The sequence below is a fragment of the Tiliqua scincoides genome, chromosome 3, assembly GCF_035046505.1.
Source record: "Tiliqua scincoides isolate rTilSci1 chromosome 3, rTilSci1.hap2, whole genome shotgun sequence".
Classification (NCBI taxonomy): domain Eukaryota; kingdom Metazoa; phylum Chordata; class Lepidosauria; order Squamata; family Scincidae; genus Tiliqua; species Tiliqua scincoides.
In genome coordinates, this window is record NC_089823.1 from 155,505,261 (window position 1) to 155,517,852 (window position 12,592).

At 41.9% G+C, this 12,592-nt stretch overlaps 1 protein-coding gene across 5 annotated transcripts in view; it reads left to right on the forward strand.

Annotated features, from left to right (window-relative positions):
• Positions 1-136: 136 nt before the first annotated feature.
• Positions 137-12,592, forward strand: part of NUDT13 (nudix hydrolase 13) — a 26,405-nt gene continuing 13,949 nt past the window's right edge. For 2 of the 5 annotated variants that reach the window (XM_066620012.1, XM_066620014.1), the window contains exons 1-5: positions 137-292; positions 784-838; positions 9,255-9,365; positions 10,540-10,679; positions 11,150-11,257. In XM_066620012.1, coding sequence (XP_066476109.1) covers positions 9,277-9,365; positions 10,540-10,679; positions 11,150-11,257 — 337 coding nt within the window. In that variant the 5' untranslated portion in view covers positions 137-292; positions 784-838; positions 9,255-9,276. The remainder of the gene's footprint in view (positions 293-783; positions 839-9,254; positions 9,366-10,539; positions 10,680-11,149; positions 11,258-12,592) is intronic. The other 3 variants (XM_066620015.1, XM_066620013.1, XM_066620017.1) reach the window with 3 other exon arrangements.

Here is a 12,592-nt window from a genome sequence, read left to right on the forward strand (position 1 = left end):
GGCCCCTCAGAGCCCGGCGAAGGCAGGAGCCGGAGCTGTACGTGAGGCCGGTCACAGCTGCCGCGGCGCGCTCCGCCCACCACTGCGCAGGCGCGGCCGCGGCACCCGCGCTTGCTGGCACTGGCCAGTCGGCAGGCGCCACCCTTCCCACTCTAACGCTCATCTTCGTGGGTGCGCGTCTCGGTACAGAGCCTCAGCGCCCAGAGACCCTCTCGTCGCCCTTGCCTGTTCCTGTCGGCACACTTGCGCGTGTGGGTCGCTGCGGGTTCAGTGGGTCTTATGAGGATGCGAGGTGAAGGACTCAGGCTGCAGTCCTGTCCACACTTTCCTGGGAGTAAGCCCCATTGCCTGTAATGGGACTTACTTCTGAGTAGTCATGCATTAGGCTTGGCCTCTAAGGCTGCAATCCTGTCCCCATTTACCTGAGAGTAAATCCCTTTGACTATAATGGGGCTGAATAGACATGCATGGGATTGGGTCCTAGGAGCCCAAGCCTAGGCATGTCTAGTCAGAAGTAAGTCCCATTATAGCCAATGGGGATTACTCCCAGGGAAATGTGGGTAGGGCTGAAGCCTAGGTTCCTTGGAAGTTATGGGAGGGGATGTCTTGTTTATTTTAAAATATTTATATACCGCTTTTAAAAGAATCCCTACGTAGTGTACAATATTAATGTTATAATTGTATACTTAATAGTTAATTGGGAACAGTAAATGATTAATTAATTGAATATGTTATTGATACATTTGGAATATAATTGCCACTGTTTGGTTTCCTTAATTGCAGGTACTCCGGGTGAGACAGCAGAGGAGGCAAAGCCACTGTGTGTGTGACCATTCAGGTGACTGACCCAATCCCATATCTACCTAGGGCTAGTGCTGGCACTGGGTGTGGTAAATGTACCATAAAGTATGTTTATGGCACCCAGAGAGTAGGGAGTGCTGGCACTGGGCCTGTGCCAGTCAAGCGCTGAGTCCAGCACTGACAGGAGGAGGATGTACCCCGCCAGGAATAAGTGAGACCACTGGGTGGAAGTGCAGTGTGGGGTGGGAGAGGAGTGAGACTGGTGTAGCCCAAATTCCATGTTGAGCAGGAAGGCCTGACACAGGGAAGCTCTCACAAAGCTCTCTTTTGCACCTGCAAAATAGCTGGCAAAGATGTGAGGAGACCCATTGCCAGGGCTGTGGCTTTCCTTGGGGGAAGGGAACTTAAAGACTCCTTCCCTGAGAAGACTCCTGAGGGCTTCCCGGCACCCACTGGATACAGCAGCAGCCGTTTTGGTGCCGCTGCTCCTGTGGGCATAGGATTGGGCTGCCCCTTTCTTATGACCAATACCTGTATATTAAAACAGATTCTATTAAGAGCATTTTGAAGTTTTTTAGGGGTTGATAAAAATCAGTTCACACTTTTGTAGTACATTTGTAGGTGGATAACAAGTCTCATAACTGATATTTGTTGATCATCATCTAACCCTGGCACTTCCAACTTTTTCAAAGGAGTAGCAAAATGTACCACTCTCTGCCTAGTTTCTGTGTACAGGAGTTGTTAAAATGAGTTACAGATAACTAAAGATTGAGGCACACTTTTAATGAGGCACACTTTTAATGTACTTGTGAGTTAGTAACACTTTTGATGGACACACTTTTGAGTCCATCACTGACCAGGAATAATAGTACCAATATTTATGTACTCAATCTTTGTATACTCAATATACTAAATATTCATATACTCAGTAGTACTCAGTATTTATGTAGCACATTTGTAGGGCAAAAAGTAATCAGAAATGGAGCCATAGCTCAATGAGGTAAGCACATGTTTTTCATGCAGAAAGTCCTAGGTCCAATCCCTGACATCTCCAGGTAGGGTTGGGAAAGATGCTTCTCTGAAACACTGGAGATCCACAGCAAGTTAATTTGAACAAAACTGAGCTTGATGGAACAATGTTCTGATTTGGTGTAAGGCAGCTTCCGCTGTAAAGTTTCAAATATCTCATCTAAATACTGATGATAGCCCTTTAAGGTTGACAAAATGCTGACCACTGCACATTCAAAACCTAATTAAATCCACCATTGGGACTAATCTACGTTTGGGACTCTGGCTCTGCATTATCATATTGTATCTGAAATTCTGTAATGTGATGGAGCTGTTGAGGGTCTACATGGGAGCATATGTATATGATTGCTCCCTCTCTGTTTTTGCTCTGTGCATGTGGGTCAGTTGTGCTTCCTCCTCAGTCCTGTGTGCCCTGATCCTGCCCTTTTAAAGCATTTCCTTTTCCTGCTTTGTATTCCTGTGTGTACTGTATATGTTTGGATTTGATTCTTATTTGGGACTTGTGTTTTGTGCAAATTGATTTTGCTGTTTTTAATAACTGGTCTGTAGGAATATGGATGTTACTAGCCCTATAGAGTTGTGCACATTGACTAGTGCAGTGGTTTTGACTCAACAAGCACATCTTAATGGTCAGATTCAGTGGCTTCAAAATGGGGAAACCGAGGGGGCCATGGGTGCCAAGCTGGAGGGAGTGGTGACACAACTAGTGACCAAAATTGCTAAAATTCCTATTTGTAGGAATAATACCATCATGTTATATACCATTTGATGTGTAATTTACAGCTGAATGCAATGAAAAAATCAAATTGAAATATCTCCATTCTATCAAAAGTTATGGCCAAAAAACCAGAAAACAAAAGTGCAACTATCTTATATATGTAACAAAAAGTAGATATCCTTTACTTGGAATGGACCAATGAGACTGATTACACAGGCCTACAAAATTGAGGGTCAGAAAAGTTTTCCCCAAACTTTATGGTGGTTTGATATGAATTTGGGGTGCCGATTCCAAAATTGGCATCCGTTTTGCCCTATCACGTCTCGTTTTGGAGATATAGTATAGCCTCATTAGTGAATGGTTCAAGCAGCTTCCTTATGAGGAAGCCATGGTGTAGGCTCCAAAACATGGTGTATCTCCAAAACTAGACGTGATAGGGCCAAACGGATGCCATTTTTTAAATTGGCACCCCAGATATACCCAGGAATTGGTGTAACGTTTAAGGAAGCAAAATGTGTGTTGGCCTGTGTTATTCAAAGAGTCAATGAAATATTATGACACAGCATGGAACCAATAAGGTGTTAATAAGGTGTCACCTGGGGGTGGGTGATACCACTAGTGACCAAAATTGTGGTTTTTAGGAGGAATACCATCATTATATACCATCGATGCATAATTTACAGCAGAATGCAGTGAAACAAACTGCACTGAAATATCTGTGCTCTATTGAAAGTCATAGTCAAATAACCTGAAAAGGAAACACTATTGCCTTATGTCACAAAAAGTGGATTTCCTTAACTCAGATCTGACCAATGAGCCTGAGTGTTACGAGAGCTAACAAGGTGTTATTATGACACAGCATAGAACCAATAAGATGGTATGATGAGTCAGCTTCCTTTTCCATGTATCAAAGCTAATACGCAAACTCTTATTCAGTTGTGTGAGTGTCTTCAAGTTGGCCACTGGTTTTTTGTTGGTTACTGATTGGTTTGGTAATCTGTTCTATAGTAAAATAAATAAATGGGGGTGAAACCATGAGTTACCAGACTGGATGACACCAATCCTGGTGATGCCACTTGTAGGAAGATTGGGTGTTGGTCACTGGCTTAGATGACTTTTAAAGTGGATTCTAAACATTCAGGGTGGACAATAGTCTATTAGTGGTTATTAACCATGATGGCTACACTGAAGCTCCTGATGCAGGGGGTAGTATGTCACTGAGTCAGAGATAGATCCAGTGTTTGTGTTTGGAGGAGGGGGGGAGCATGAACACTCTTAACTGCGGAGCCCAGGTCAACCAAGTGGGTATACCTGGGCTCTTGGTTGAACTTCAGCCTCTGTGGTGGAGGTTTGCTAGGTGGGTAGACCTGGGCTCCTGCCCAAACTTGAAGCCCAGTTTAATTAATTAGGTTGTATGGGGGGGGGGGCAGACGTCAAAAATTTATGGTCCCCAGGTTGCAAAGGATCTAGCTACACCAGTGGTCAGATTGGAAGATGGTTTATATGGCAGCCACCATCCCCAATCCAGTGTTATTCTTTAGCACCATTGCCTGTGCTATAGCTTTGCAAGGTATATTAGTTCTGGACCTTTGGCTGTCACAGCCTTTGTCCCTTACATAACACTGTTGCATCGGTATGCAATGTAAGTGCAAAGTATGCACTTATGTATTCTATCCATTTTGCAGCCTCCTTGATGGAGAATAGGATTAGTTTGTTAATGAGGGAATAACAAATAATTACATTGTTATGACTTATCCCTAATAGCTTCTCTAACACCTTAGTACTGAAAGCAAGTTTGTGGGTAAACAGTGTTAGAAGCATTATATTTTAATAGCTGAAAGCTTGATATATTTTTTGGATAAGCAAGCTGGACATTTTATCTATTCTGGACAGTACTCATCCTTTTTTCTTGTTAGGGAGAGATTTATGTGAACTGTTTTCTCAGTTAATCCTGTTAGCATGGTGGATTAATTTGAAAGTGTTTGCTGTGTTCAAGAACACTTGAGTGAGAAACACTCAAGCAGAACCCAACAGTGCTGTTCATTATTCTAACAACCAATGTGCCCTATCTCCACAATAACTCATATTTTAATTTTATATGAATTATGTCTCTGATTAAATGCCTGGTAACTTTTATGACTACTGTATCTTTGAGGAGGGGAATTGGGCAGCCCGATCCAGTGGTACCCTAGCACCAGTGCTGCAGCCCCAGCACTGGGAGTCACAAACATGCTCTAAGGCATGTTTGCACTATCTGATTGATGAGTAAGCAGTGCTAGAGAGGAGGCCTGAGCCGCCCCATTGATGCCATGGATGAAGCCCTGGCCAGTGGTAGAATGGAGGTAAGCGCAGAGTGGTGCAGGGGCATAGGGAGGGTGGCAGGAGGGTGTGGGGAAGACGTTCTTGGTTAAGTGGAGGGCAGAGAGAGAGAGAGTGGAATGGGGGCAGCCTGGGAGGGGGTGGGACCGGTGGAGGTCTCCTCTGTTGAATGAATCCTATCCCCTTGTTGGGCTCAAAAGCCCAACATAGGGCTTCTCTAGTCTGTACCAGCTATTTAGCTGGCACAGACTTGAGAAGCCCCATTGAGCAGGCTTTACTCGGGATAAGGGGATGAATATCCTGTTCCCCCACGGTGACCTCCATGCTGCTCAATTCCAGCACAGGATACAACAGTGCGCTCTTAGCGCCCTGCTCCAATGCTGGATAAGATTGGGCTGTAAGGGATGGTATTATTTTAGTATACTTGTAAAAGATTCAATTTTTTTTATTTTTGTAGAAGAATTGACATCTTTGAAGAAGTTATTTAATACTGCTTCTGATACCTTGTTTAGCTTTCTGTTCTGTAATTGCTTGGATTTTTAAAAATGCTTTCTGTTGAACTCTTCATCTGAAAAACCGGCACAGGCTGTAGTGCCCAAGCTACTTGAATTATCTTCCTGGAGGCTACATTCTGAAGATACATTCTACAAGAATTTCCTTGTAAGGAAGAGCTGTAGAGCACCTGCTTTCAGCTTTGTTAGCCCTGCTAGAATCTCATATATGTACAAGAATCAGGAAAAGTTTGCAATTTCATATGCATATGTAGGAGAATTCAGGCTTGCCCACAGCAACATGGTGGGCCAAATCCTTTCCAATTTTCCAGTGCTGGTGCAGCTGTGCCAATGGGGCATGCACTGCATCTTGTGGTGGGGAGGCAGTCACAGAGACCTCCTCAAGATATGGGTACATTTGTTCCCTTACCTTGGAGCTGCATTGCAGCTGCACCAATGCTGGAAAGTTGGATAGGATTGGGCCCTAAGTTGGGTACCAACTGTGTCTTAGATAGTACAGTAGCGGTTTCTACAGTGACAGATGAGATTCAAGAAAAAGAATGAATGAGAAAATGTGCTTAGATCTTGGTGAGTGTGTTAGATGAGTGTTTCTATTTTGTTGTCCTAACAAGGGTTTGATTTGCTACAGGGCCTAGGAGAGGGGGTAAAGGGGGTAATTTGTACCCACATGGGTGGGCAGACCTGGGCTCCAAAGACTTTTCCAGCTGTCTCTACCCTCTGCTCACCCTGCTTCGTCCTTCCCTGCCCCTATTCTGCTTGCCCGTCACCTGCTCTGTTTCACCCCTCCCCCTTTGCAAACGGGCCCAAAAGAAACTTTGTACCCCCTGATAAAATTCCTCTCAGAGGCCCTGATTTGCTATGCAAAAGAGAGCTCCAGTCACTGTTCTGAAGAGAGATCCTGTTATTCACCCTGCAACAGCCAAACCTATCCCAAGACCAGCAGAGTGTAGAGAAAAGGATTGTCTTCCCTCTCTCTTTGTTTTGGGGAATTGCAGGCTACCTTTCTCTAGCACAGGGGTCTCCAAACTTTTCAAAATGAGGGCTGCATCACATATTTTACCATTTTTGCAGGTCAAAAAAAAATCAGTTTTATAAATAAATGAATGAATTTAAATGAACTAATGAGTTTTACTTGGATGTCTTTTGTAATCAGTATAATATGATTCAGAACAAAAGAGAAATGTGACAATTACAAAGAAAGAATACCATGCTTAAATTGAGAAATCATATGTAATGAATAAGAATGTCAAACGTTAGCAAAAGGTCTGACAAAAAAAAACAAGTTGCTGCAGCTGGATGAAATCTTTTGGCGGTCTGGATTTGGCCTCCAGGCTGTAGTTTGAAGACCTTTGTGCTAGCAGTGCTGCTAGGAATGTGGAGTGGAAAATGCCAAGTTATTTTCAAAAGAGCAGAAAATCAGGAACTCTACGTGTTGCAAAATTAGCTGTATAGCAATATAAGACATACTGTAATCAGGATGACATTTGTAATTTGTATGAAGGCTTGTGGTTGTGGATGTGAAGGATCCCATTTTAGATCAGAGCGTTGAACTAGATCTTGTAAATTGATACAATTTTAGAGACTAGATCAGTGGTTCTCACACGTTTAGCACCGGAACCTACTTTTTAGAATGAGAATCTGTCAGGACCCACTGGAAATGATGTCATGACTGGAACTGACATCATCAAGCAGGAAATTTTTTAACAATCCTAGACTGCAATCCTACCCACACTTACCCAGGAGTAAATCTCATTGACTATCATTGTTAAAAACATATACAGAGTAGCCTGTTCAAAGTACAAGTCTGTAACAGTTTCCCAAATGCAGTCACCTACCATGTGTAAACATCAAGTGTAAGATATTAAAAATAAAATATTGACATGAGTGGGGACCACCTGAAATTGGTTCACGACCCCCCTGGTGAGTCCCAACTCACAGTTTGAGAAACACTGGACTAGATCCAACATGGAAGTATTTTCCAATTGCTTTTGCTGGGCTGGGGGACAAAAGGGAGGTTGTTTTGGGAATCAAAGCAATAGAGAATGTGTTCTGACATGCCTTATTTGCTATCAGCACGCTTCCTTGTTCTTGAACTATAAGGAATATTACTACTCTGGTTCCTAAAATTTTTACTTGCATATCTGTATGCAGCAAGAACAGTGAAGTGATTTGTGACATGTTACTATAATAGTCTTCTTTTTAACTTACTGGAACAGCAAGTTTTTGATCAAACTGTAAGAGCTCAGTGTCAGGGAGAAACTTTATTTAAATAGTTCTCTGGTACTTATCCAGGGAAGTTTCTGTTTAGGATACAAAGAAATTGCTGAAACCAGTGCCCATATATTATTTCTTTGGTTCCAGAATAAGCTTATAACATAGGAACTGTTCCTCCCCAAAAGCCATGTCTGTCTTGAAAAAGTGGTGATTGGTTTTCTTTAACTTCTTCAGGTTGCCTTGTTTAAGCTCCTTAAATCTCTGCCTTTTAAAAATATTGCTGGCTAATTGTTTTATATGCTGTTATAATTAATTGCTAAAGGAAAATTGGGAAGTTATTACTTGAACCCCACTAATGTTAGGGAAAAAAAATACAGTGTAGTGTGACACATATACTGTACTTTTGAAGGAATTTATCTCAATAGAACTACATTTCCCAGAGGTCCAGTTGAGAGAAATCATTCTGGTTAAAGGCATTCAGATTGAAAGACAAACTGCGCCAGGGTGCTTCCTAAAACATTCCTCTTGGTTACTGTGTTGGAGCTGTTCTAAACACTTCCTGCTGGTAGAAACCACAGTGCTTTTAAAAACAGTAAGTGACAGATTTGTCTTGCAATTCCTGAGGTATTTGAAATTGATAGTGACGGAAAGCAGATCTGTGCTTTTAATCACTACAAGTAGAATGTTAGACCCTTAGTTACTTTTTTATAATGTTTACAGAGCCCATGACAAACTTCTTCCTAGGAATTTTCAGTTTACTACAGAAATCACACCTGGAACAGAGCCATATACTCTTAACGCTTCACAGATGACAGTAGAGATTTTTGTGGCTTAATACTGCTGTTTTCGTACCAGGGATCGGTCCTGGGTACCTTTCTCATTCCACGATTGCATACAGCTGCAGACTTTTCCTGTCATATCAGTTAATTCTGAAATATCCAATCCTGCTTGGCTGCTGAAGCAGGGGTGAAAGTAACACCATTGGTAATTGTTGCCTTTTTATTTTCAGTATTTAGTTTGAATATCCCATTAATTTGTCCTTGAAGGATTTACATTTTCAATACTGAATAGAATTTTTAAACTTGCCATTGGCTAGTTGTACTTATAGAATACTTATAGAATCATCACAACTTAATCACGTTTAGCATCATTTAGCATGGGCAAAATGGAAGGAAAGACAGTGTACCCAAAAGGTTATTTGAAAAGCCTTCCCCAAATCTTCCCCGAAAGCAAAACAGGGACATCCCCTTTATCCCTGGCATTTCCTGGTAAAACAAGGAAAGATCGTTCCAGAGACCTTGCAGTATAGACTGACTGCTGGTCTGTATAAGCAGTTCTGAGCAAGATATCCCAATGACCTGATTCAGTATAAGACATTCTGTATATTGGGGAGAAGATCAAGAAAATAGGTATGTGCTTGATTAATGTGGACAGTTGGAGCTTAGGGAGCTGTTCTTTGAGTCATCGCCTACCTGTACAGTACAGTGCCTGTACAGGCAATGTACAGTACTGGATCTTCTCAAACACCTGTTGTCAAATTGCATAAATTGCCCTCATTTTCTTTTGAGAGAAACATATTTCTATACTATTATGTTGAAAAATTGATCAGCAAGTCTGTGGATATTTGTTCCATTGCATATGGTCTTGTTCTTGCTTTTCAGCTGTGGCAGCTTTTCTCACAAGATGGTAATAGCTTTGATGTATCGAGTGGGAAGTAGGAGGGCTTCTGCTCTGTGTTACAGGTTACACTCTTCCTATGTCAGAAGAATGAGGTATGTTCTTACCCTGTGAGAAGGTCAGGGCTTTGCTCTGTTAAATCCAGTGTTCTAAAACTTATTAATGAGAGAAATCTAGAATTCTTTCTGGTAATGATTTACAATGCATTATACAACATCAGAACAAATGACTGCAAGTCCTTAAGGCAGAGCTATTCAAACTGGGAAGTCACGACGCCCCACTCTGACAGCCCTGGCCTCTGCCCCCTTAAGGAATGGGGGCAGGGGGAAGGTAGCAACGCGATCCCCAGTATCACGTCACTAAAGGGGGCTGCAGGGACTGGGATATACTCACCAGTCCCTGCAGAAGCCTGTTGTGGGTGCAGGGAGACCTGCGCGAGCATCTGCAGGGCTCCCCAATGTTCCAAAAGTGAAAGTGGAGCAATTGTACTCCACTTCTGCAAAAACTGTCTCCACTGGGCCATTGGAGACTGGGGGCTCCCTGTGGGCCGGATTGGAGGTCCCCAAGGGCCACAAATGACCCGCAGGCTGGGGTTTGCCTATCCCGGTATACAGTATTATCTTACTTTGGACGCATTCTGATTTTGCTTCCTCCTTTGTAAAGGCATGTTAGGATGGGTGACTTGATCTTATGCATGTTTATTCAAAAGTAAATCTAATTGTGTTCTTACTGGAGCTTACTCCTAAAGAAACATTCATAGGATTGCAGCTTTAGGTCCCAATCCTATCCAACTTTCCAGTGTCAATACAGCCACAGTGTAACATGATGTAAGGGAACAAATGCTCCCTTATTTTGAGTAGGCCTCCATGACTGCCCACCACTACTGCAGGATGCAGCGCACACCTCATTGGCACGGCTAAATCAGCACTAAAAAGTTGGTTAGGACTGGGCCCTTAGTGGCCTTCAGAGCAAGAGAGAAAACAGGGATACTATTTTAAGTATGAGTTTTAAGAGGAAGCCAATTTTGAAATAGCAAAGAGGGCAAATTTATGTTAAATGTTCATTAAAGCGAATTATTATTATTAGCACTATGTTACACCATGTACTATGTTGAAGGTTAATTCAGAAATATTGCTAGGTGCGCAGTCTTCACTGCATGTTTATGATCTGTTTTTTTCCCCCCAAGTATGTAGAAGAGGGATTGTTGACTGCAACACTGAATAATTGAGACTTAGTCATGAAAGACTCTCATTTTTTTCCCATCCGCAGATACCTGTTTGAGCTAAAAGAAGATGATGATGCTTGTAGGCAAGCATACACTTCAGGAACTTTCTTCTTATTTTATAACCTTTCTCCCTTCGTGCAGCAAAAAGGCAAAATGTTATTGCCCCCAAAAATAAATACAGCAGGTAACTTGTTCTTCTGCAACAATGATCAGTCTTGAATAACAAGCCATAAAAATAAGATCAAATTCCTTTTCATTATATGAGAACTGCCATATTTGTGTTAAAGATGCTTAATCCCCCACACCACTACCCCAAAAAAGTAATTGTTTGCCTTCAAAAATAAGAGTGAAATTTCTTATTCTTGAGAATAGGAGTTCAAGTGGCAGGTAGGGAGAAAGAAAAAAGGTTTTAAAAAAAATACATTACTGATAACTTTTATAAGACTAAAATTCCTGGTGTTCCTTTGGAAAGCTTATTGCTATGAAAATCATGTTTGCTTTTGTAGTGTAGGTTTGCCTCATAATCTTAGTCACCTCTGAGACTTTGTTCTAGAATTGCTGTCCTAGAAATATTAAATAACATTTATGTTCCTATTGTATTCCTCCTATTGTAACTTTTAAAAAACTTCTTTACCTTCTTTCTCTGGTTTTCAGAAATTAAACGGATTCTGGAGAAGTTCCAACAGAGTGAAGAAAGGATAGAGGATTCCATACTGATTGGCTGTTCAAATAAGTGCACACCATACTTTGCGCTGGACGTAGGTTAGAATTTTTCTTTTAAGTGTGTTTGTATCTTGTACTAGGTAATATGAAGCCCAATCATATGTGCATTTACTTAGAAATAAAATTCCAGTGAAATAAATGGGACTCTGTACTCTGATACAGGTGCAGATACAGGTGCATAGGATTGTGGCTTAGATTCCCTCCTGATATTTTCAATCCCTTTCCTGATAACTTTTAATATATAATTTTTGTATTTATATTCACCACTATCACATACCAACTGATATTTCCAGTGAACTGTCCACCAAAGCTTCAAGGTCTCTTTCTTAGGTAGTCACAGGGAGTTTAGATCCTTTTAATCACTAAAGCGATCTAAACACATTGTGATGAACGTACAGTGATGAATATTGGGGGCCGAAAAATTCCAACTTCAGTATACATTAAAGTTTAGAGTATATAGACGTGCCCCGGTGTCCATGGGGTATAGGTTTCCCCACCCCTGCAGATACCGGAAACCGCAGATACGGAGACGCCTGTCTGTTAATTTCTGCTTCCTGTTCACTTTAGGACAGGGGTCTCCAAACCCCGGCCCGGGGGCCATATGCAGCCCGCGGAGAGCCTCTATCTGGCCTGCGGCCAGCCTGTTGTCCCCTGAAAGCCTCTAGCCCACTTGGCCGAAGACGTTTAGAGCTGTGTTCTGGTTGCATCTGGAGGGTGTTCTAAGGGCCAGAGAGATTGAATGAATGAGCCCATTCATTCATTTATGCACTCATCTAAGTTCCATCTCTAATTTATTTATATAAATTTTATATTTAAATTTTTTTCTGGCTCTCTACACCATGCCAGATATTTGATGCGGCCCTCTGGCCAAAAAGGTTTGGAGACCCCTGTTTTAGGAGGCAGCCTGAAGGTCACAGTGAGCTTGTAAGCTATATGGATCTGGTTGAAGCAAGACTTTTTGACTGGGATAAATCCCTAAACAAGTTAATGGGCACGGGGGGGAAGGCATCTGTGGATAAGTGAAACTGTGGATATGAGATCCACAGATAAGCCCCAGTGTACTGAAGTTGGAATTTTTTTTGCCCCCAATATTCACCACTGTACATTGAACTTTATTTACAAAGTTGTTGCCTATTTACCAATCTTAGAGTGATCCTTTATGGTTCTCTATGTAGTCTACTTGGATTTTTAATTTGGTGTTACCTGCAAATTTTAGTTCCCCCTTATGTTTTCCCCTAAAGTCAATTTGTATGGGTAACAAGTTGGCAAGTGCTTCTGCCACTGTAAGCTCCCTCTGTAAATGGAAAATGTGTTCTGCTCAAGCAAGGGATCCTTGCACAAGCAGTATAGAGGTCCTTGCACAAACAGAGCACT